Source organism: Thalassophryne amazonica, chromosome 5 (assembly GCF_902500255.1).
Source record: "Thalassophryne amazonica chromosome 5, fThaAma1.1, whole genome shotgun sequence".
Classification (NCBI taxonomy): Eukaryota; Metazoa; Chordata; class Actinopteri; order Batrachoidiformes; family Batrachoididae; genus Thalassophryne; species Thalassophryne amazonica.
In genome coordinates this window covers 92,003,759-92,030,378 of record NC_047107.1, presented here as the reverse complement: position 1 = coordinate 92,030,378, position 26,620 = coordinate 92,003,759, and the positions used below count along the sequence as shown (strand labels likewise).

At 39.7% G+C, this 26,620-nt stretch overlaps 1 protein-coding gene across 6 annotated transcripts in view; it reads right to left on the bottom strand.

The window, feature by feature from the left end:
- ksr2 (kinase suppressor of ras 2) overlaps nucleotides 1-26,620 on the bottom strand; it is a 494,388-nt gene that overhangs the window by 65,179 nt on the left and 402,589 nt on the right. For all 6 annotated transcript variants that reach the window (XM_034170876.1, XM_034170877.1, XM_034170875.1 and 3 more), the window contains 2 exons: nucleotides 10,754-10,850; nucleotides 10,428-10,561 (listed from right to left, as the gene is read on the bottom strand). In XM_034170876.1, coding sequence (XP_034026767.1) covers nucleotides 10,428-10,561; nucleotides 10,754-10,850 — 231 coding nt within the window. The remainder of the gene's footprint in view (nucleotides 1-10,427; nucleotides 10,562-10,753; nucleotides 10,851-26,620) is intronic.

Genomic DNA, 26,620 nt, shown 5'->3' with positions numbered 1-26,620 from the left:
ATTCATGCATTTATTTCCTCTAGGCTGGACTATTGTAATTCATTATTATCAGGTTGTCCTAAAAGTTCCCTAAAAAGCCTTCAGCTGGTTCAGAATGCTGCAGCTAGAGTACTGACGGGGACTAGCAGGAGAGAGCATATCTCACCCGTGTTGGCCTCCCTTCATTGGCTTCCTGTTAATGCTAGAATAGAATTTAAAATTCTTCTTCTTACTTATAAGGTTTTGAATAATCAGGTCCCATCTTATCTTAGGGACCTTGTAGTACCATATTACCCCATTAGAGCGCTTCGCTCTCAGACTGCGGGCTTACTTGTAGTTCCTAGGGTTTGTAAGAGTAGAATGGGAGGCAGAGCCTTCAGCTTTCAGGCTCCTCTCCTGTGGAACCAGCTCCCAATTCAGATCAGGGAGACAGATACCCTCTCTACTTTTAAGATTAGGCTTAAAACTTTCCTTTTCGCTAAGGCTTATAGTTAGGGCTGGATCGGGTGACCCTGGACCATCCCTTGGTTATGTTGCTTTAGACGTAGACTGTGTTTCATAATTATTGTATGGCCTTGCCTTGCAATGTGGAGCGCCTTGGGGCAACTGTTTGTTGTGATTTGGCGCTATACAAGAAAAAAGTTGATTGATTGATTGATTGATATGTGCAGTATATAACTGTTGTCAGAGATTTACATACATTTAATGATGTCACAGCAATATCTGATTTTTGATGACTACACTGAACTGTTGTTTTTGTGGGGCAGAATGACTGCGCAATATACAGTGCCAGGGTTCTAGCTAGGACCATTTTAGTGCCGGATAAATTATGTGATCGCGGCTCATAGCTTCCGCGGCCCCCCGAACATTCTTGCCAAGTTTTGTTTCTTGTTTTTTTTTTCCAACAATTTGAGTGGGATTGTATTACTTTTTCTTTATAACAATATAACACCTAATTGTCAAACCTGCTGTTTTAAATGAAAAACCTTCTGAATCAGTTTCAATTTCCTTTCACTGATGCTGTGCCTCTCTCTCTCTCTCTCTCTCTCTCTCTCTGTCTCTCTCTCACTCACACACACACACACACACACACACACACACGTCTGCTCTTTTCAAACTCTGAGCTTTTTGGAAACACAAAGCCTTTCAACTGTAAAATAAACTAAATTTCTGAATGTATCTTCAGCTACAGAAAGACCTCTGGAGGACTTTCATGGCGGGCTTAATTTTTTTTTTCCTTCATCTCGAAGAGGAGCAGAGATGTTTCCAGCTGCTCCCGTTCACAGCTCTGTGGCCACAGAATGCGCTGACTCTCTGATCTCTGCTGTTTGCGATTTCATACAAAGAACATGAGAAATATATTTCTTTTTACTTTATTGGTTTAAAAATGAAAAACTATGATGCTATAAGATTGAAATATGAATGAAATGAATGAATGAATGAAAACTGTTTATTTCGAACATTTGATACAACAACAATTACAAGATAGATCAGTAAAGACAACAACAAAAAAGTTCCTACTGTGTACCCAACATGTCCGAAAAGGGGTAGGGTGAAGCATCAGCTTATTTATCCCTACCCCTTCTTCCCCACAACCAGTAATACCCTTTGCCACATATACACATAAATTCCTACACACCTAAACCGATATCAATATATATATATACATATATATACACACACATACATATACACATCAACATACACATATATACACATATACATATATACACGTATATATACATAAACATAAATATACACCTACACATACCTACTTACATACAAAATACTATATATTTACAAGCCGAAGCAAACAACAAAAACACCCTAACCCTCGTTACCCTTCCTCCTCCCTATACCCAGAAAAAAACATATTTTTGTACCGCTGTTTGAACTGGTTCATGCTTGGACATTGCTTGAGCCCCACTCCCAATCTGTTCCACATCCTCACCCCACAGACAGAAATACAGAAACCTTTTAATGTTGTTCGTGCCCACTGATGCTTTAAATTAAATTTCCCCCTCAGACTGTAATCCCCTGATCTGTTAAAAAACATATTTTTAATATTTGCTGGAAGTAAATTGTTTATTGCTTTATACACAATTTGTACTGTTTGAAAATGAACCAAGTCTGTGAATTTTAAGAATTTGGATTGTAAAAATAGTGGATTTGTATGATCTCTATAGCCAGTATTATGAATAATTCTTATAGCTCTTTTCTGCATTACTGATAGTGATTGTGTTGTACCTTTATAAGTATTACCCCATACCTCTGCACAGTACTGTAAATATGGTAAAACCAGTGAGCAGTAAAGAATGCGGAGTGAGTTGTGGTCCAGAATATGTTTCGCTTTGTTTAGAACTGAAATGCTTCTTGACAGTTTACTTTGTATATGTTTTATATGAGTCTTCCAGTTTATCTTATCATCTATTATCACCCCCAGAAACTTATTTTCATGTACCCTTTCAATATCTACCCCCTCGACTTGTAACTGAACCTGTATGTCTGTATTACAATAGCCAAATAACATGTATTTTGTTTTACTTAAGTTTAATGATAATTTATTTCTGTCAAACCATATTTTCAATTTTCCCATTTCTATACTGATCCTCCTCAGTAACTCCTGCAAATCCCCCCCTGAACAAAAAATGCTTGTGTCATCTGCAAATAATACTAATTTTAATATTTTGGAAACATTGACAATATCATTTATATAAATTAGAAACAGTTTTGGACCCAATACTGACCCCTGTGGGACGCCACAAGCATTGTCCAAGCATGATGATGTATATTCCCCCAACTTCACAAACTGTTTTCTGTTACTTAAGTAGCTTCTCACCCAGTGCAACACCAACCCCCTAATCCCATACTGTTCAAGTTTACTGATTAATATGTCATGATTGATTGTATCAAAAGCCTTTTTAAGGTCTATAAATATTCCAACTGAATGTAATTTGTGGTCTATGGCGTTTGTAATCTCCTCAACTGATTCTATTAATGCAAGTGATGTTGAACTATGTGCTCTGAATCCATATTGACTATCAGTAAGTAATTTATGTTTATTTATGAATTTGTCTAATCTATTATTGAATAACTTTTCTAATAATTTGGAAAATTGTGGAAGCAAAGAAACAGGTCTATAATTTGTGAAGTGGTGTCTATCCCCAGTCTTATACAGCGGCACAACCTTAGCTATTTTCATTTGATTGGGAAATTTACCGGTTTGAAATGATAAGTTACAGATGTATGTTAATGGTTCTACAATCCATTCAATGACCTGTTTTACCACCACCATATCAATTTCATTTAAATCGGTAGATGTTTTATATTTACAATTATTCACAATGTCTATAATTTCATTTCCATCCACTGCTGTGAGGAACATTGAACAGGGATTTCTTTCTATGAGATTATTATCCCAATCCTCAGGTTGGGAATCGGGAATTTTTTCTGCCAAGCTTGGTCCAATATTTACAAAAAAATTATTAAAACCGTTGACTACCTCATCCTTATTTTCCTTCTTGACATTATTATCAATGAAATACTGAGGGTAACTCTGTTTTTTATTACCATTTTTGATAATGCTATTTAATATATCCCATATTCCTTTAATATTGTTTTTGTTATTATATAATATGTTACTATAATATTCCTTCCTACATACCCGTATAATATTAGTTAATCTATTTTTGTATTTCTTATATCTATTTTCTGCCTCTTTAGTCTTTAGTTTTATGAATTCTCTATACAGTGTATTTTTCTTATTACATGCATTTCGTAACCCTTTCGTCATCCATGGTCGAGCTTGGATTTTTTGTTTTCTGTAGTCTTGTTTAATTGGACAATTTTTATCATATAATGATGTAAATATTTGTAAAAAAGTTTCATATGCACTATCAACATCACTTTCACTGTATACCTTTTCCCAGTTTTGCTCCTGTAAATCCTTCTTTAGTGTGTTCATGTTTTCCTCTGTCCGCACTCGCCTGTATTTTATTTTCTCCTCTGGCTGATTCCGCCGATGGTTTCTATTATAAACGATGAAAACTGGTAGATGATCACTAATGTCATTGATTAATAATCCACTCACAGTGTTATTCTCAATATCATTGCTGAATATATTATCAATTAAGGTGGCACTATGGGATGTAATTCTGCTTGGCCTGGTGATTTTTGGATATAAACTCATACTGTACATTATACTGATAAATTCATCTGTTATTTTATGCTTATTTGGATTGAGCAGATCAATATTTAAGTCACCACAAATGAACACAGTTTTTTGATTAGTTTTTGAGAACATTTTTCCCATACAGTCAGTGAATGTTTCAATACTAGATCCTGGTGCTCTATATATACAGCTGACTAATACATTTTTGCTTTTTTCTTCACATATTTCAATAGTTATACATTCTAATAAGTTATCAATCACAGTTGTCATATTGTCTACTATTTTATAATCCATGTTCTTATCCACATACACAGCCACTCCTCCTCCACTCTTATTTTTTCTGTTTACACAATTAAATTCATATCCATCCAGTTCAAAATCCATTCCTTTATCTTCATTGATCCATGTTTCTGATATAGCAATTATGTTAAATATTTTTTTAAACTGACTTAAATATTCTTTAATGTTGTTAAAGTTTGCATATAGACTTCTGCTGTTGAAATGGATTATTGATAATTTGTTATCCGTTTTAATGATCCGATTAAACTGTTCATCTGTATAATAGCAACAACTGTCATTGATATTTGAGAAGAAATTATTGTCCGGGTCTATATCGTGCTCCAAGTCCAGTACATTGTGGTCTGTGTATTTAAATGTTCTCAGTTCTACTTTTCCATGATCAGCAATCCTTTGAGTTATATCCTTCTTGTCTCCAGATGTAGATGAATAGGTAGTAGATGAATAGGTTCCTCTGGTCTGCGTCATGGTGTTGTGATGTGTTTGTGTCCTCATACCTTATTGGTCATATCTGTCCAGATCCTCGCTTTAAGAAACACTATTGTTCATATTTGTCCAGCTCCTCGATGTTCCTTATTGCCATGACTTTTGCTTGTTCTGGTGATCCGTTCAGTTTGATGAATATTTTACAGTTTGAAGTCCATGTGTGCTGGATTTTTCCCTGTTTCTTCAAGAAGCGTGCTTTCCTGGCGATGTCGGCATTCCGTTTGGTGAGATGTTCATTGATGAATACGTTTGTCCCTTTCAGTTTTCTTCCTTGTTTTAACAGTGCTGTTCTGTGTTTTCTGTTGATGAATCTCATGATGACGGTTCGTTTATCACCGTCATTTCTCCGGGGCAGAGGGTGGCACGCTTCAATGTTATTTAAATCCATTTCTATACCTTTAGATAGGAGGAAATCAGCAACCTGTTTTTCCACAGAGCTGACCTCCTGTTCACTGGGCTCCCCTCCGCTCTCATCTGTTACCGCCCGTGCGTAGGACTGTGGTTTGATGTGAAGACCTGTGATGATGACGTCGTTGATTCTGGTGTACTGCTCCAATTCAGCCACTCTATTTTCCAGCTGCACCAGATGCCGGTCTTTCTCGGCATTCTGGAGCCGTAATGCCTTCACCGCCTCCACCAGATCCATGATTGATTTCTGTTGCTGCTTCACAACAGAAATCTCCTCTGATAAAAAGTCCAGAGACTTTTTAATATCGTCACCTTCCTCCGCTGTCAGAACCTTCTTAGGCCCCATGGTCGGCTTATGAGCAGCTTGTCGATCGCCGATGTTAACAGCCTGCGTTGTTTGTCACCGGGATGGATCTGCACTTCGCTGGTGCCGCGCGGCCTCGGTGTTTCCGCGCTGATGGATGCGCGGTGGCTGCACGAGGCCTCGGGGAAGCGGTACTTGTGACGCGCGGTTCTAATGACGCAGCGCGCGGCCTCAGTGAATTCACCACGTTGGGCCTCGGACGTTGTTGCTGTCCAGTCGCGGGGCTAAGTTGCCGGTTGAGGTGGTATTCCCACTGTCCGGGTTGGCAAACACCGGCGTGGCAGATGGCAACTACAAACACCACCTCTGAAAACTCAGGTACAAACTTTTTGCAGCTCTGACTGACTGTGACTGACGCAGCTCTGACTGTGAAATGAGGAGTTCAAATCTTTCTGATCGAAATACGATCGAATCAGTACATTTTCAGCAACATTTCAGTTCATTTTTCAGAAATTCTGTGCTGGGCTGCACAACCAATTTGAACCTGAGAGCCGGGTGGAAATTTGCAGTTCCAGGCGGGGCCACTTGGCGCCACCCACCATGGCTAGAATCCTGTACGATGCTCTGGAAAGTATTCACAGCGCTTCACTTTTTCCACATTTTATTATGTTACAGCCTTATTCCAAAATGGATTAATTTAATTTTTTTCTAAAAAAAAAAAAAATTCTACACAAAATACCCATCATGGCAATGTGAAAAAAAAATATTTTTTGTTGAAATTTTTGCAAATTTATTAAAAATAAAAAAGTAAACAAAACAAAACACATGTACATAAACAAGTATTCACAGCCTTTGCCATGAAGCTAAAAATTGAGCTCAGGTGCATCCTGTTTCCACTGATCATCCTTGAGATAACTGGAGTCCACCTGGGGCAAATTCAGTTGATTCGACATGATTTGGAAAGCCACACCTGTCTACATATAAGGTCCTACAGTTGACAATAAAAGTCAGAGCACAAACCAAGCATGAAGTAAAAGGAATTGTCTGCTGACCTCCGAGACAAGACTGTCTCAAGGTACAAATCTGTGGAAGGATACAGAAACATTTCTGCTGCTTTGAAGGTCCCAGTGAGCACAGTGATCTCCATCACCCTTAAATTGAAGACATTTAGATCCACCAAGAGTCTTCCTGCAGCTGGCTGGCCGTCTAAACTAAGCAATTGGGTTAGAAGGGTCTTAGTCAGGGAGGTGACCAGAACTCCACCATTCCTCTGTGGAGAGAGGAGAACCTTCAATTCAATTCAATCAATTCAATCAATTTTTTTATATAGCGCCAAATCACAACAAACAGTTGCCCCAAGGCGCTTTATATTGTAAGGCAAGGCCATACAATAATTATGTAAAACCCCAACGGTCAAAACGACCCCCTGTGAGCAAGCACTTGGCTACAGTGGGAAGGAAAAACTCCCTTTTAACAGGAAGAAACCTCCAGCAGAACCAGGCTCAGGGAGGGGCAGTCTTCTGCTGGGACTGGTTGGGGCTGAGGGAGAGAACCAGGAAAAAGACATGCTGTGGAGGGGAGCAGAGATCGATCACTAATGATTAAATGCAGAGTGGTGCATACAGAGCAAAAAGAGAAAGAAACAGTGCATCATGGGAACCCCCCAGCAGTCTACGTCTATAGCAGCATAACTAAGGGATGGTTCAGGGTCACCTGATCCAGCCCTAACTATAAGCTTTAGCAAAAAGGAAAGTTTTAAGCCTAATCTTAAAAGTAGAGAGGGTGTCTGTCTCCCTGATCTGAATTGGGAGCTGGTTCCACAGGAGAGGAGCCTGAAAGCTGAAGGCTCTGCCTCCCATTCTACTCTTACAAACCCTAGGAACTACAAGTAAGCCTGCAGTCTGAGAGCGAAGCGCTCTATAGGGGTGATATGGTACTACGAGGTCCCTAAGATAAGATGGGACCTGATTATTCAAAACCTTATAAGTAAGAAGAAGAATTTTAAATTCTATTCTAGAATTAACAGGAAGCCAATGAAGAGAGGCCAATATGGGTGAGATATGCTCTCTCCTTCTAGTCCCCGTCAGCACTCTAGCTGCAGCATTTTGAATTAACTGAAGGCTTTTTAGGGAACTTTTAGGACAACCTGATAATAATGAATTACAATAGTCCAGCCTAGAGGAAATAAATGCATTAATTAGTTTTTCAGCATCACTGTGAGACAAGACCTTTCTGATTTTAGAGATATTGCGTAAATGCAAAAAAGCAGTCCTACATATCTGTTGCAATCCACCAATCAGGCCTGTATGGTAGAGTGGCCAGACAGAAGCCACTCCTTAGTAAAAGGTATATGGCCACCTGGGGTTTGCCTAAAAGCACCTGAAGGACTCTCAGACCATGATTAAGAAAATTCTCTGGTCTGATGAGGCAAAGATTTAATTCTTTGGCGTGAATGCCAGGTGTCATGTTTGGAGGAAACCAGGCACCATCCCTACAGTGAAGCATGGCGGTGGCAGCATCATGCTGTGGGGATGTTTTTCAATGGCAGGAACTGGGGAACTAGTCAGGATTGAGAGAAAGATGAACGCAGCAATGTACAGAGACATCCTGGATGAAAAACTGCTGAAGTGCGCTCTCAACCTCAGACTGAGGCAACGGTTCATCTTTCAGCAGGACAATGACTCTGTGAATGTCCTTGAGTGACCGAGCCAGAGCCCAGACCAGAATCAGATTGAACATATCTGGAGAGATCTGAAAATGGCTGTGCACTAACGCTAACCATCCAACCTGATGGAGCTTGAGAGGTGCTGCAAAGAGGAATGGGCAAAATTGCCCAAAGACAGGTGCACCAAGCTTGTGGCAACAGATTCAAGAAGACTTGGGGCTGTAATTGCTGCCAAGGGTGCATCAACAAAGTATTGAGCAAAAGATGGGAATACTTATGTACATGTGATTTCTTAGGGCTTTTTTTTTTCATTTGCAAAAAAAAAAAAATAAATAAATAACTTTTTTCATATTGTCATTATAGGGTTTGTGAGTAGAATTTTGAGGGGAAAAAATGAATCTACTCCATTTGAAATAAGGCTGTAACACAACAAAATGTGGAAAAGTAAAGAACTTGGAATGCTTTCCAGGTACACTGTACATATTTAATAAAAACAACTAATAACAATTTGTTGCATAAATTTTAATTAATCTTGGGTTTTCTAAAAAAAAAACATACAATAAAAATCTCTCAGCCTAGTACTAATCAGGACCTACTCTACTTAATTTCTGAGATTTGATGGGATAAATTGTGCACAGAGTCACATGGCTGTAACATAACAACTATGGCAATACGAGGTCTGTCCGTAAAGTATAGGTCCTTTTTATTTTTTTCAAAAACTATATGGATTTCATTCATATGTTTTTACGTCAGACATGCTTGAACCCTCGTGCGCATGCGTGAGTTTTTCCACGCCTGTCGGTGACGTCATTCGCCTGTGAGCACTCCTTGTGGGAGGAGTCGTCCAGCCCCTCATCGGAATTCCTTTGTCTGAGAAGTTGCTGAGAGACTGGCGCTTTGTTTGATCAAAATTTTTTCTAAACCTGTGAGACACATCAAAGTGGACATGGTTCGAAAAATTAAGCTGGTCTTCAGTGAAAATTTTAACAGCTGATGAGAGATTTTGAGGTGATTCTGTCGCTTTAAGGACTTTTCACGGTGCGAGACGTCGCGCAGCGCTCTCAGGCGGCGTCATCAGCCTGTTTCAAGCTTAAAACCTCCACATTTCAGGCTCTGTTGATCCAGGACGTCGTGAGAGAACAGAGAAGTTTCAGAAGAAGTCGGTTTCAGCATTTTATCCGGATATTCCACTGTTAAAGGAGATTTTTTTAATGAAAGACGTGCGGGCAGATTGCAGCGTCGGCTCGCAGCCGCCGCGACGCTCCGCCACAGGAAAAACACCTCTGTTGGAAGCCTTGAGGACAAGTTGGAACATCTCCAGCTGATAAACAATTTCTCATATACTCACTCCACTGAAAGCCATCAAAAGCCAACTGGATTTTAACAAATGGTTATCAACACGGAGGTGTTTTTCCTGTGCCGCCGCGCCGCGTCGGCTGCGTCCCGACGCGCGGACCCGTCCGCACGTCTTTCATTAAAAAAATATCCTTTAACAGTGGAATATCCGGATAAAATGCTGAAACCGACTTCTTCTGAAACTTCTCCGTTCTCTCACGACGTCCTGGATTAATAGAGCCTGAAATGTGGAGGTTTTAAGCTTGAAACAGGCTGATGACGCCGCCTGAGAGCGCTGAGCGACGTCTCGCACCGTGAAAAGTCCTTAAAGCGACAGAATCACCTCAAAATCTCTCATCAGCTGTTAAAATTTTCACTGAAAACCAGCTTAATTTTTCGAACCATGTCCACTTCGATGTGTCTCACAGGTTTAGAAAAAATTTTGATCAAACAAAGCGCCAGTCTCTCAGCAACTTCTCAGACAAAGGAATTCCGACGAGGGGCTGGACGACTCCTCCCACAAGGAGTGCTCACAGGCGAATGACGTCACCGACAGGCATGGAAAAACTCACGCATGCGTACGAGGGTGCAAGCATGTCTGACGTAAAAACATATGAATGAAATCCATATAGTTTTTGAAAAAAATAAAAAGGACCTATACTTTACGGACAGCCCTCGTATATTGAAATTAAATGAATAATAACAATTATATTCCAATTTTGGCTCAGAAAAATGAATTTGTGAACATGTGGAGCAGTTGTGTCTGCTGCCTTCTGTCTTACCTTCCAGCCTGCAGAACTCCAGATATGGTGAACAGTCCAAAATCAGTAATGACCACTTTGCCGTTGTCATAGAACACATTCTTGGACTTCATGTCTTTGTGCAAGATCCCTTTAGCATGAAGGTAGCCCATGCCCTAAGCACACAGAGTCATAGACTGCCTATAAAATGATGTTTAAACATATACAAGGGTAGGCTGAAAAGTTCTAAGGCTCACTATAATGCAGTTAATGCATTACTCCTTCATGGGGAGCCTTAGAACTTTTCAGCCTGTGTACCAAAAATTAAATAAAATTCTGACGATTCATGCAGTGTTGATATATTTTACCTTGACCATCTCTTGTGCAATCTGTCTGGTCTTGTTCACATCCAGGACTACCTTGGCATCTCGCACCACTGAGAAAAGTGTCCTGCCTTTACACAAGCTGTTACAGGGGAAAAAAATAATTTACTCAATTGTGTCTGGCGATATTAAAATGGAAGCAACACCAGTTTCAGTAAAAGTTGTGCGTGGTGTGCTGTACATGGAATGATATAAAAGTACAAGTACAAATAAATATGTCTGTAATGGTGTTTTTGACTATGTATGACTTCAACATATGACTTCTGTGTGACTTCATTATGAAGTAATTGATACCAATCAATTAGAAATATTTTACTGATCAATATATGCTTTAGGTCATTCATGTAAACTTATTCATTGTTGAGATACAAAAAAAATGTGTTTTTGCACAATGTTTTCCTTGACCATCACCTGTGATCTTTGACCAAACTGCTAAAAAAAAAAAAAAAAATCTAATAACCACTAGATAGCTCCCTAATATTCCCACCAGGTTTGAAGGAAATCTGTCCTGCCATTTTTAAGATATCTTGTCCACAGATGCATACACAAACAAACACATACACACGCCAGTGAAAACACCCCCTTGAGATACTAATTGGTAATTGCATTAACATCACCTCCTTTACAAAGACGAAATTCTGTAATCATTTGTAAGTTGGCTTATGATTTCTACTTGGATGACAAAAAATGTCATTCCCATTGACCTTTACGTTATTTTTCTTTTGCCCCCCAACACTTTGTATGTAAAGTTGATGTTTCTGATTGATTTTATTTTGAATCAACCACTACTCTGCTGCTTTTTAATTTTGTCCATTCACATCCACTTCCACTATGTTCTCTATTTCCTGAACTTCAATTCTCATCACACTTTTACTGACATATTCTTTTTATCTTCTCATCACATGTCCAAAGAAAGAATGTGAGAAAAGAAAGAAATCTCAAGTTGACTATACCGTGTGCCTTCTTGCAAAGTTTTAAAGCTCCCATGTTCTATTATATTCCTTATCAATAAGTAAAATAGGTGTCAGAGATCCCCAAAACAGTCTTTGAAGTTCTTGCTAAAATCGACTCTTATCCTGGACTTATAAGACTCCTATAAGGTGCTGTGTTTCAAGCAGTCAGAACTCGGCATAACACTATAGACTGTACAGTGAGGCAAGTAAGTATTTGATCCACTGTCGACTTTGCAAGTTTTCCTACCTACAATGAATGGAGAGGTCTGTAATTTTTATCGTAGGTGCACATCATCTGTGAGAGACAGAATGTAAAAAAACATTCAGAAACATCATATGTATGATTTTTAATAATTAATTAGCATTTTATTGCATGAAATAAGTATTTGATCACCTCCCAACAAGCAGAAAGAATCTGGCTGTTACCAACCTGTTAGTTTTTCTTTAGCCCTCCTACTCTGCACTACACAGCTGAAATGTACTCACAATAAAAATTACAGAGTCTCCGTTCTACGTAGGTAGGAAAACTTGTAAATCAACAGTGGATCAAATACTTATTTGCCTCACTGTCTATATGCTAGTCAAACCCGTGATGTCACCCACAGGTTTTCTCAAGAGCCGTTCTGAAGTTCAAAAAGTGCTGCTCTGGGTGTCGTCATATTTCCACAGCTTACATGCTAGCCAACCCATAAATGTGTAAAGAGGTGGAGGGAGGACAAGACCCTGCTCCCCCCCTCTCCATCTTAGAGTTACTGAACAAGCTAAAGACTGCAGGCTAACCTTGATTGGAGTGTTTTATTAGAGCACATTTTGCGTGACTGCATGCAGTAGCTGCTACACAATTACATAAAATGGCTCCACGCAAACATTTTTAGTCAGCAGCATTCAAGCTAAAGGTTGTGAATGAAGTGGAAGAGAAGGGGAAGCACCATGCCACTTGGATTTTCCTAGTCAATGACAAACACATCTGGGAGTGGTGTAGGGACAAGGATAAGCTTGCAACCCTGGGCATAAGAGGAAAGGCTCTAAAATAGGAGGCACTGCAGCTGCATAAGCAACAAGGAAACCAGAACAGACTTGATGAGAGTCTGTGGCACTTTCATTTTACTCTGTTCTCTCAGGAATTCACAATTTCACTTTATATAACATCTGAATAGATCCTTGTCATTTGATTGGTGGTTTGTATGTCACGCGATATTGATCATTCGTCCCATTTGCCATTGTGCTCCATTTGATTGATTTGCACCATTGCACACTGTGACCGCCACGCACACACGAGTGACGACGGCAATTAGCAGTTGTTTATTCTTCTAACACAAAAGAAAAAACAAATCCAGTATGCTGTAAGCCATCTGGAGGCATTTGCAAAATTCGCTGGGATGTATTTAGCTAAAGTAGAACCGCTGTAGGGCATATAAAACAAATAATCAATATTTTTTCCATTTCTTGAATGGTACAAATATTTCATGAGGTGAAAGATGAAATGTTCCATTCAGTGAGGTGAACATTGCACTCATAACCATTCATTATTTGTATAACATGCAAAATGATGAAACAACTCAAGGGGGAGCGGGGCTTCAATTAGAGAGGGAGCATTTAATAGAGTAAACACAATAATACTAACTCATCTTAACAGCTCAATCTGAACATGGAGTGTGAGGGCAGACAAGCGGTGACATGGGGAAGGTCATGCCAACAGCTCCGTAGCCAACAGTGCACACTGCTACAGTTACATGCTTATTTAAACCAGTCTTAAAATTTCAGTGACAGGAGTCTCAGTGCGTATTTTGAACTTTTCCAGAATACGCTCAGCAAGTGATTCTGACACTCATTATTTTCAGTGGCACACCAACAAAGTGGCTGAAATGAACCTCGCAACTGTGATGCCAAAGGAAAGCGTGCCAATTTGTCTGTAGGGGAAAAATTTAATTTTAAAATGTTCACATTTCAGGGAATATTTTACTCGTTAATGATTTATTTAATCCAATTGCAACTCAACCGCAATCAGAATGTTATCTTTTATCATTTGGCCCAATGAAAAGCCACATTATCAGCAATATCCACTGATAAAACTCAGTGAGCCCCATTAGTGAACCCAGAGAGAACAAACCTGCATAAAATTATGGTACGTGCCAAGTTATTATGCTTTGGTGCAGGGTGTCCCAAAAAAGTGCCACAAAAATAAAGCCATAGAAAATGTACTTTTGGATACTGATACTGATACTGATGTCTGTCATATGTCATCTTTTATCTCTGGTGCTCATTTCTAATTTCATCTGTTATGGTGTACTGCATGTACAATTTTTGAGGAATGAATTTCATCCATTTGGAATAAGGCTGTAATACAATATCTGGAAAAAGTGAAGTGCTGTGAATACTTTCCCGGTTAGACCGTAGATTCATATTCTTATGAATATTCCTCATACACTGTACGTGAAAGCAGTCTGTAAACAAATCACCAATTTATGATGTGCAATGTCATGAAAAAAAGTGTTTCCAGCCTTCTGAGTACACTTATTTTACAGTAGAACTCATACTAATTTGTGTGATATTCAAACAAGTTTTAACATAACACAAAAGTAACCTTAGCATAAAGTACAATTTTAATAGTTTGATTTACAGACACAAAAAAGATGAAAAAATTGCCTCTGAGTTAATTTTTCTCACAAATCTATCAAACACCCCATGTTCAGGTTCTGCCATCCCTGTTTAAGTGAATCATCATTTAAGCAGAACCATCTCTATGGTATGAATTTGGCTATAAGGTTTTACCCAGTAGCAAATGCCAAGATCAAACAGAAAACTAGAAGTGATGGGTAGGAATATGACTGAAATACATCAGTCTGGGAAGGATTACAAGAGTATTTTTAAGGAGCTGGGACCCCAGTGAAATACACTGAAAGCCATTAGTTTCAAACAGAGAATATTTAAAACAAATAAGAACCTTCCCTGAAGTTGTCAACATTCTAAAATTCTTCCAAGAGCACATCCAGGAAGTCACAAAAAGCCCATGATAACATCCAAGGAACCTCCATGACTCCATGACCAGAAAGACACAAAGCAAAAACAGCTTCCATGGTTGAGTGATGACACAAAAACTACTATTAACCTATAATTAAACCACTATTAACACAAGAATCCACAAAAAGAAAAAAAAAAAAAAAAAAAACCCTGGACTGAACCATCAAAGGTGAAACTGTGTAGAAGATGGAAGTTGTGTTTGCATCTGCTGTGAACCAAACATATGCAGTATAACAACATATAGACCTGGGTTTGAATCTTGCTCATGCCACCTGTCTGTGTTGTTAGACAAGACACTTAACATCCAATCACCGCCTAAACTTACTGGTTAGTGTCCTAGTCTCATAACCATACAGCAAGACAGGCAGGACCAGGACTCTAAAATTTGGACCCACGTTTGCCTGCAAATATGCCTGCATCGCCAAGCACCTTTGTCCAGCAACCTCATAACTCAACAAGCTCTTCCCAGGACCCTCTCTATCTCAAAGGCCAAGGACCCAGAGACAAGCATGTCTCTGCTGAGATATGTAAATGTCTCTAAAAGTTGAACACTTTCACCACATACAGATACACTTCTGATGGCGGAGTCCAGGAAGTAATTAAAAGCCTGAATCTTTGTCTTGATTCAGGACAGTCTTCAACCCAGACACTCCACAATTCCTCACTCAGCTTCTCATAAGATGTAATCAGACTATCTATTGATTCCACAAAGACCACAGCATCATCTGCAAAGTCGAGGTAAGTAAACTTTTGCTTGCCAACAAAAGCACCCAAGTCACTGGTTTCCACAACTCTACCCAACACCCAATCCAGACAAGCACTGAACAGTGTTGCAGCCAGAACAACCCCCTGACGAACACCAGTTTTCACTGGGAAAAACTCAGTCTCTGCCTCCACTCTGCACAGCCCTCAGAATATCTGTGTATAGGCTGGCTATAATGTCCAGTAGCTTCTTGGGAATCCCACACATTCTCAGGATGTCCAGAGCACAGTCCAATCAACTGAATCAAAGGCTTGTGAAAATCAACATAGGCTGCAAAAAAAGCACTGCCCATGGTCAAGCTTAGATTCTATGACTACTCACAGAGCTAGAATCCAGGTTGATAGTTGACTTCTTGGACATGAAGCGCGACTGTTCCGGCTGCTGAGCAGCAAGGTAGCTGGAAAGGAGTCTATTAGATAATCCTTGCAAGCACCTTCCCCGGCAGAGAGAGCAGTATGACACTGAGCTATTACCATCCAATACAATCATAATTTCCTTTCTGAATTGTGACAACCAGTCCTTTTCCAATCGGTAGGGATGATACCAGTCTCTCAGACTGAAAGAAAAGCTGTTTGCAATGCCAGAAGAATGGCATGTCCACCCACAGCAGAGCCATCTGTCAGGACTGAGCTATCCTCTGCCATAACTGCAGTGGGATGTGTAGGTCTGGAGGAACAAAGTGCTTTGATTTCTCTGTAAGCAGGTTGAGGGTCCCTAGACCACAGATGATTTGTCACCTGATCAAAGATTCCTCTAATAAATGCCTTCTCCTGATTCTCAGGGCCATCATAGCCTGCTTTCTCAGCTCCCTGTACATCCTAAGAATTCCATGAAGCTGTGGAGTATGACTCTTTTGGATGATATCTATATGAAATACCTCCTCCTATGGACAATAGTGGCTCAAATGTAATCCTCAACAACTTTCAGCGTCTGGTTGTGGAAGAACTCCCACAGTCTATTCAGATCATCAGTTCTGTCCATGTATGCAAGTCTTCCAACCAAATTGCTTGGAAATTCCTGAGAAACAGTCTGATCATGAAGTCCAGTCAGATTTAATATTAGGCACTGAGCAGAAAGTAGCCTGAGACTTCAACTGAATCTTCAGGGAAGCCACAACAGAATATTTAGTAAAATGTTCAGTTATGAGTCAGCACAGCAGCTGAGTGCTCAGCACTGTTGTCTCACAGTAAGAAGCTCCCGCATTCAAAGCCTACCTGGTCCTTTCTATGTGGAGCTTGCATGTTCTTCCTATGTATGACCACTTCCGGGGACAGCCTGCACAAACATAGCATCACTTCTAATGGAAAAATGGTGTACTGTTTTGTTTTGGGTTTTGGGCTTCACCAAAGCAAATGCAAAAAGTGCAGTTTTTCTCAGTTCCTAGTGGAGAAGGGAAGACAGTGCAAATGGGAAAGGTTGTGTCGGTAAGTTTTAGCCTACACACCTTGAGAGAGTAGCTGTGTTCTCTCGCCTGCACAACTGCCTTGACATGTTTGAGCTCCATAAACAAACCATAACACATGTCCACTTTCCCACCGCATCATCACTTTTTCTTTCCATTTTCACTTAGTTTGTTGTGTAATTTGCCCAAAAACTCAGAACGTGCCGTATTTCTGATGGGGACAGACGAGGGCTGTCCCCGGAAGCAGAATTATACTCTTTCATTTAACCCGTTTAGCACCCACCCTCAAAGGAGACTACAGTACCCAATTCACTTTGAATTTTATTTATTTATTCATTCATTCATTTATTGGCTGTAAAACCCTGAAAACAGACCGAAGTCGCTGACATTTTAACATATAGCGTAAACATGGAGGTTCAATGTTTAGCATACCAACATCAGATGAACAAGATGTTCATGAATATTAAAATAAAAAATTAAGTTAAACACTTGTTTCATTCAGCATTCAGCTTATTAACTGTAAAAAAGTAATAAACAAGAAATATCAAGAAATAATAAACACTATTTTAATAATCTAATTTTACTCTAGCTTGAACTTCTCCATAGTCTCCTCGAGGTGATGCTTGTTGCCTTCAAGCCATGTATCAGTTTCTCTTGTTGGATTAGTGTATAAACTCCAATCGGAACAAACGTATGATTTTAGGGTTTATAAACATTTTTGACTGTTTCTGTTACTGTATTTTTATTTCTGTGCTCTTAAATTCTTGTACAGCATTTTGTGATTTATCTTGAAAGGTGCTATACAAATAAACTTTACTTAAGGTAGCACAGACATTACTGTCTCCATGAATGCACGTTTGTCAGCATGTCATTTTATGATTGCTGCATTCTTCCATCTTTAACCAAAACAACAGGTTTTCCTTGAAATTCATCAGTCTGGGTACCTGTACTCTCAGCTGTTGTCAGAGGAGAAAAAAAAATGTCAAAAGCCTGAACAGAAATGTTGGCCTCCTCTCTGCCAAGTTGAAGGTGTTACGCTGCACTTAGTGGAGGTGGTGTCACATTTCCGCATTAATAGACAGCTCTCCAGCCACCCCCTGCCTCACACCTGAAGCCTCCAACTCTTGACTGGGCTGTGCAGGTGACCAAGAAAGGACCCAAAGCCAACAAATCATGCATATTCATTCTCAGCGCTGACCTGACGGTAGACACATTTTTAGTAACTCTCTGCCTTGGGCAACAATCAAGACAGGAAGGCAGCTTTTTGGCATTGTGTGGTTTAGGTCGTCCACTTCAGGTAAACATTACAGCTTATGACAACAATTAGAGCCATAACCTTTCCATCACCTCTGGTGCACAAGATGTGCATGTTTCAGAATTTCATAGCACTCAGCAAGTAAGGCAGTAATGAAGCAATGAACAGCTCTTAGAATCTCATTTTCAGGCTTTGAAAGAGTAATGAGATGAAAACTCAGCTGTAATGCCACACGTGACCCTGCGCTCTCTCTGTGTGGCAAATAAACCTTGTTCAAATAAACCAAGTGAAAAAGTCCCATTAATGTCACACATAAACCCCCTGAAATCAATCAATTTTCATCTCATTTAAATCCAGTCTGTCTGCAGGTTTGTCATACTAGTTGCCGTTTAGAGAACTGAGTAATAAAACCAGCAGAACATTGGTGGATGATGAATCTATCCCGGCTGCACTGACATTTGTGATGATTTCCAGCAATCAGCAGTGAGAGTTTCTGAGAAGCGGCCAGCACATCTGTCAGCTCCCCGTGCACTCGCCATGATCACCTGGTATGGAACTGATCAATCATGCAATCACACATCACATGCAACAAGTTATTACACACCAATTATGTAATCAATCAACCAACCGGAGAGCATGAATTAGGGTGCAAATACGTCAATCCTCTGAGGCTCAAAATACCCAAAGTTACATGTTTTATTGGCTTCACCCTCAAAATATAATGGTGCCAAATAGAGGCCGGATCCAACATTTTTACAAAGGCTTTGCAAAAACCAAAATCAATACAGCAGCGGATCACAATATTTGTACCACGACACTGTATTGATTTTATAGCTCCTTATACTGATACATTAAACAGATTTAATAATCATTCAGTCATTCGTTCATTTGCTATGACCGCTTACTCCAATCAAGGGTGTGTGGGGGGGGGGGGGCAGCTGTAGCCTATTTGATCAGACAGTCTGTGGAAGTGGGATGAAGCCAGAGCACCCGGCGGGAACTCACGTGATCACGGAGGGAACATGCACACTCCACACAGAAAGGCCCAGGCGAAAAGTGATCCCAGAACTTTTTTCTGTGAAGCAAGAGTGCTAACCACTAAGCCACTAAGCTGCCCCAGATTTGATAGCTGCTTCGAATTCCCTCAAATCCCCATGGTAATGAACACCTCTGTTCTGTCCACTGTGGATGTTACTGTAGGGTTAGTAGGCTGGTTGCCTCCTGCGATCTGGCAAGCTTTACTTCCAGCATTGTTACGGAGATGAGCATGGTGAAAAACATATGAGCCGTACACTTTAGTGTGGTGGTATAAATCCATTCCAGACAATATGAACCCAAGATAATTCATGTTTTCTGTGGTGAACTTCATATCGTTTGTTAATGTACAGTGCATCCATTCCTGCATTTCAGACCTGCAACACATTACAAAAAAGTTAGGACTGAAAAAATTTAGGGCTCATAATGAGGTAAAATAGTAAATAATGGTGTTATTTCAAAACAAGCGATATCAAGAGGCGATTTTCATGAGTTGGTACAAAAGCAGCAGTCTCCAAAGGCAGAATTTTTAAGAGGCAAATCTCCAGTTTCTCAACAAATGCATGAGAGCATCAGTAAAATGTTGAAAAACTGAAAACGAAGTTAGTTACACAAAACATGAAATATCTTGGGTTCATACTCTCATTTTGAGCCAACAGTAGGATGAGCTGCCGTCTTTTTTTTCTATTATGCCACCTCAAGAGGTGTGTGCACACGGATGAAAATTTTACATTTGTTTTGCAGTTTAAAATCATGGCACAAAATTAAAGAAGTTGGCAGATAATGCTTCAAATTTTCAAAAAATCTTTGCCCTACCCTCACATTTTAATTTCCTATGAGTCTTTCTTGGATTTCTAATGTGCAGCTGCTTTATAATGCATAAACTGGTTAAATGAATGATCATTTTTCTGTTGTTCATTGTTTTAATTGCAGCCTATTAACAGTCATCAATATGAAATGGATTTATGTTATGTTGTTGCTAAAATAAAACCACCAAGATGTTGAGTTCTCAGCATCAACATAAAGAAACTACATATAAAAGCCTTCATCAGTCTCCAACTCTAGATTGCAGATGTCGTGAAGCATCCAGACATATTTGTTTATTTTTTTCCTGGAGAAGCATCTCTCCATTTGGTGAAATATTTGCATCATATTCCACGACGAGTGCAGTGACTGCCACAAAGCTATGAGACATATAATGTGACTCGCTGAAATGAGATTATTTCACATGCTCTGGTTAATATTCAAGTACAGGCAGATGGTTTGTGTTTAACATTCGGCACCTCTGTGAATGAAAATAACGGGTGTACCTGCACAGCCCCGCTGCACAAGGTCACTTAAGACATATTATCCCTGTTTTAGCCCATGGTCATGCCTGTCAATACCGATACTTTCCAATCCCATACCAGAGCTCTCTCTTTCTATGTCCCCCTCTCTCTCTCTCTCCCTCTCTGTCTCTCTCACTCTCCTTCTGTCTCTCCTTTGCTCTCTCTCTCTTTCTCTCTCCCTCTCTGTGTGTCTCCCTTTTTCTGTCTCTAGTTTACTCTGTCTCTCTTTCTCTCTCCCTCTCTCTGTCTCACTCTCTTTCTGTCTCTTATTTGCTCTCTCTCTTTCTCTCATTCGCTTTCACTCTCCCTCCATCTCTGTCTTTTTCTTTCTCTCTCGCTGTGTTTGTGCTGCGCAAACTTTGAACTTTTGAAAACACGACTGTAAAATTAGTGTATCATCATCGACGCTCACGCGCAGGATTTTAATGGAGACTTTTTTCCCTTTCAGCAGACAGAATCTCTGTTTAGCTCCTCCTCAGCAGCACACTGAGCTAGCGTTTCATAGAGTTTTACAGCCTCGGGACAGTGAAGCGGCTAACTTGTCAGCACACATTTTCAGCAACAATTCAGTTAATTTTTTCAGAAAATCCATGCTCAATGAACAGACAATTTGAATCTGAGAGCTGAGCAGAAATTTACCGCTAACCACAGCTAGAACACTGCAGAAGAGAGCTCTCAAACAGCCCGGCTTCAGAAAACCGCCCTGCTCCTCTCCTCCCGCTTGGCAGTAAACAAGCAGAGAGCAAACAACAGCAGTTGAGAGGATTCACAGTGGCTCTTCTCCGGTATCGGAAAATGTCGTGGGTTGGATCAGTATTTTCCGATACGTGAATTACATTGGTATCCCGGGATCGGATCAGTCCCATCCCTAATTGTGTAGTCGATATTTCTTTTATTCAAGTCTCCAAAATATAAAGGGACATTGTTCAGTATAGTAGTGTTATTAAGGTCTTGTGTGTTTGTATGTACTTCAACGTGGGGTGAGTTGGCACAGTTTTTACATATGGATTGTAGTGGTGAGCCAGTCTTGACCAAAAAGTTCAGGGCCGAATTTTGTCCCAGTCCAGCCCTGATTTATTTAATCTCTTGGCTCTCATCTGTGACAGGGAGTGGTGTTGCATTCCCTAATACACTTTATAATAGATCATTATTATTACATAATAATTAATAACAATAAATAAATAAAATAATGGGAGATCTGTTTTAAATGGGCCCGAATCCTTACAAGTATGACTCAGTGGGCCTTAAAGTAGAAAAGGTTGAAAACCCTGTTCTAATCCATGCGCAACATTTTCAACAGAAACAGTTCTTTCGTAAAAGACTCAAGAATGACCAAAATTAGTCAAGATAATTGGAAGCTACTCCAGGACAAACCTAATATTTCATCCAGTTTCCATATATTGTCTATATTAGTTTACAATTAGTTTTGCAGACTCACCACTAGATACCAATATTTCATGCCCATGGAAATGGTTAAAACCTGTCTGTCGTGATTTATTTGTTTTACGTTGTCATTACCAGGATTGGGAGGGTTACTTTAAAAATGTATTCCGATACAGGTACTAGTTACCTGTTGAAAAATGTAATCAGTAACGTAATCCAAGTACCATAATATTAAAGTAATGCAATTTGATTACTTTCAATTACTTCTGGATTACTCCAATATCAAATATGCTAATACAGACAAAAGAAACTAAATAGAAATAGTCTTGACTACATAGCACAGATTATTAAGCAAAAATAAAACTGTTTCTTTTGCATGGCATGCTTTACTTCACATTATGAATTAAGAGCACCCACAATATTGTTTTAAACATACCCAGTGTTCACTTGCTAAATTTTCAACAAAAAATGCCAAACAAATGAAGGATAATGAAAACTCAGGCGTTTGCAGATGAATTTGTAATTAAAAGTGGCTTGCAGAACAATATACAAAACAAAACAAAAAAAAAGTCTACTACTTGTTCAGTAAATTCGCATCATGTTTAGCATATCAGTCCACTTCTTGAACTTTCAAAATAAGAACAAAAGCATAATGAAAACCATTAAGTAAATACTGTCAGTAAGGAGGCGTGGTCGCCATTTTAATTCCGGGCAAGTTAGTGATTTGCGTGCATAGAAGTTCAAGAAACAGGTGGAATATGCTGGAAAGCTGCGCATGTTGGCAAAGCCACAAACAGAGGAACAAGGGAGACAATATTTCCTTCCATAAATAAGTGGTTTTGGTTCTTCTTGTCACTTTGTCCGTGATATTTGGATGATAAACAGCTGTATGTCTCCAGGCGTACCTGTGTCGCCTGATGACAATCAATCAATCAATCAATCAATTTTTTTTATATAGCGCCAAATCACAACAAACAGTTGCCCCAAGGCGCTTTATATTGTAAGGCAAGGCCATACAATAATGATGTAAAACCCCAACGGTCAAAACGACCCCCTGTGAGCAAGCACTTGGCTACAGTGGGAAGGAAAAACTCCCTTTTAACAGGAAGAAACCTCCAGCAGAACCAGGCTCAGGGAGGGGCAGTCCTCTGCTGGGACTGGTTGGGGCTGAGGGAGAGAACCAGGAAAAAGACATGCTGTGGAGGGGAGCAGAGATCGATCACTAATGATTAAATGCAGAGTGGTGCATACAGAGCAAAAAGAGAAAGAAACAGTGCATCATGGGAACCCCCCAGCAGTCTACGTCTATAGCAGCATAACTAAGGGATGGTTCAGGGTCACCTGATCCAGCCCTAACTATAAGCTTTAGCAAAAAGGAAAGTTTTAAGCCTAATCTTAAAAGTAGAGAGGGTGTCTGTCTCCCTGATCTGAATTGGGAGCTGGTTCCACAGGAGAGGAGCCTGAAAGCTGAAGGCTCTGCCTCCCATTCTACTCTTACAAACCCTAGGAACTACAAGTAAGCCTGCAGTCTGAGAGCGAAGCGCTCTATTGGGGTGATATGGTACTACGAGGTCCCTAAGATAAGATGGGACCTGATTATTCAAAACCTTATAAGTAAGAAGAAGAATTTTAAATTCTATTCTAGAATTAACAGGAAGCCAATGAAGAGAGGCCAATATGGGTGAGATATGCTCTCTCCTTCTAGTCCCCGTCAGCACTCTAGCTGCAGCATTTTGAATTAACTGAAGGCTTTTTAGGGAACTTTTAGGACAACCTGATAATAATGAATTACAATAGTCCAGCCTAGAGGAAATAAATGCATGAATTAGTTTTTCAGCATCACTCTGAGACAAGACCTTTCTGATTTTAGAGATATTGCGTAAATGCAAAAAAGCAGTCCTACATATTTGTTTAATATGCGCTTTGAATGACATATCCTGATCAAAAATGACTCCAAGATTTCTCACAGTATTACTAGAGGTCAGGGTAATGCCATCCAGAGTAAGGATCTGGTTAGACACCATGTTTCTAAGATTTGTGGGGCCAAGTACAATAACTTCAGTTTTATCTGAGTTTAAAAGCAGGAAATTAGAGGTCATCCATGTCTTTATGTCTGTAAGACAATCCTGCAGTTTAGCTAATTGGTGTGTGTCGTCTGGCTTCATGGATAGATAAAGCTGGGTATCATCTGCGTAACAATGAAAATTTAAGCAATACCGTCTAATAATACTGCCTAAGGGAAGCATATATAAAGTGAATAAAATTGGTCCTAGCACAGAACCTTGTGGAACTCCATAATTAACTTTAGTCTGTGAAGAAGATTCCCCATTTACATGAACAAATTGTAATCTATTAGACAAATATGATTCAAACCACCGCAGCGCAGTGCCTTTAATACCTATGGCATGCTCTAATCTCTGTAATAAAATTTTATGGTCAACAGTATCAAAAGCAGCACTGAGGTCTAACAGAACAAGCACAGAGATGAGTCCACTGTCCGAGGCCATAAGAAGATCATTTGTAACCTTCACTAATGCTGTTTCTGTACTATGATGAATTCTAAAACCTGACTGAAACTCTTCAAATAGACCATTCCTCTGCAGATGATCAGTTAGCTGTTTTACAACTACCCTTTCAAGAATTTTTGAGAGAAAAGGAAGGTTGGAGATTGGCCTATAATTAGCTAAGATAGCTGGGTCAAGTGATGGCTTTTTAAGTAATGGTTTAATTACTGCCACCTTAAAAGCCTGTGGTACATAGCCAACTAACAAAGATAGATTGATCATATTTAAGATCGAAGCATTAAATAATGGTAGGGCTTCCTTGAGCAGCCTGGTAGGAATGGGGTCTAATAAACATGTTGATGGTTTGGATGAAGTAACTAATGAAAATAACTCAGACAGAACAATCGGAGAGAAAGAGTCTAACCAAATACCGGCATCACTGAAAGCAGCCAAAGATAACGATACGTCTTTGGGATGGTTATGAGTAATTTTTTCTCTAATAGTTAAAATTTTGTTAGCAAAGAAAGTCATGAACTCATTACTAGTTAAAGTTAATGGAATACTCAGCTCAATAGAGCTCTGACTCTTTGTCAGCCTGGCTACAGTGCTGAAAAGAAACCTGGGGTTGTTCTTATTTTCTTCAATTAGTGATGAGTAGAAAGATGTCCTAGCTTTACGGAGGGCTTTTTTATAGAGCAACAGACTCTTTTTCCAGGCTAAGTGAAGATCTTCTAAATTAGTGAGACGCCATTTCCTCTCCAACTTACGGGTTATCTGCTTTAAGCTACGAGTTTGAGAGTTATACCATGGAGTCAGACACTTCTGATTTAAAGCTCTCTTTTTCAGAGGAGCTACAGCATCCAAAGCTGTCTTCAATGAGGATGTAAAACTATTGACGAGATACTCTATCTCCCTTACAGAGTTTAGGTAGCTATTCTGCACTGTGTTGTTATATGGCATAGAGAACATAAAGAAGGAATCATATCCTTAAACCTAGTTACAGCGCTTTCTGAAAGACTTCTAGTGTAATGAAACTTATTCCCTACTGCTGGGTAGTCCATCAGAGTAAATGTAAATGTTATTAAAAAATGATCAGACAGAAGGGAGTTTTCAGGGAATACTGTTAAGTCTTCTATTTCCATACCATAAGTCAGAACAAGATCTAAGATATGATTAAGTGGTGGGTGGACTCATTTACTTTTTGAGCAAAGCCAATAGAGTCTAATAATAGAATAAATGCAGTGTTGAGGCTGTCATTCTCAGCATCTGTGTGGATGTTAAAATCGCCCACTATAATTATCTTATCTGAGCTAAGCACTAAGTCAGACAAAAGGTCTGAAAATTCACAGAGAAACTCACAGTAACGACCAGGTGGACGATAGATAATAACAAATAAAACTGGTTTTTGGGACTTCCAATTTGGATGGACAAGACTAAGAGACAAGCTTTCAAATGAATTAAAGCTCTGTCTGGGTTTTTGATTAATTAATAAGCTGGAATGGAAGATTGCTGCTAATCCACCGCCCCGGCCCGTGCTACGAGCATTCTGACAGTTAGTGTGACTTGGGGGTGTTGACTCATTTAAACTAACATATTCATCCTGCTGTAACCAGGTTTCTGTTAGGCAGAATAAATCAATATGTTGATCAATTATTATATCATTTACCAACAGGGACTTAGAAGAGAGAGACCTAATGTTTAATAGACCACATTTAACTGTTTTAGTCTGTGGTGCAGTTGAAGGTGCTATATTATTTTTTATTTTTGAATTTTTATGCTTAAATAGATTTTTGCTGGTTATTGGTAGTCTGGGAGCAGGCACCGTCTCTACGGGGATGGGGTAATGAGGGGATGGCAGGGGGAGTGAAGCTGCAGAGAGGTGTGTAAGACTACAACTCTGCTTCCTGGTCCCAACCCTGGATAGTCACGGTTTGGAGGATTTAAGAAAATTAGCCAGATTTCTAGAAATGAGAGCTGCTCCATCCAAAGTGGGATGGATGCCGTCTCTCCTAACAAGACCAGGTTTTCCCCAGAAGCTTTGCCAATTATCTATGAAGCCCACCTCATTTTTTGGACACCACTCAGACAGCCAGCAATTCAAGGAGAACATGCGGCTAAACATGTCACTCCCGGTCTGATTGGGGAGGGGCCCAGAGAAAACTACAGAGTCCGACATTGTTTTTGCAAAGTTACACACCGATTTAATGT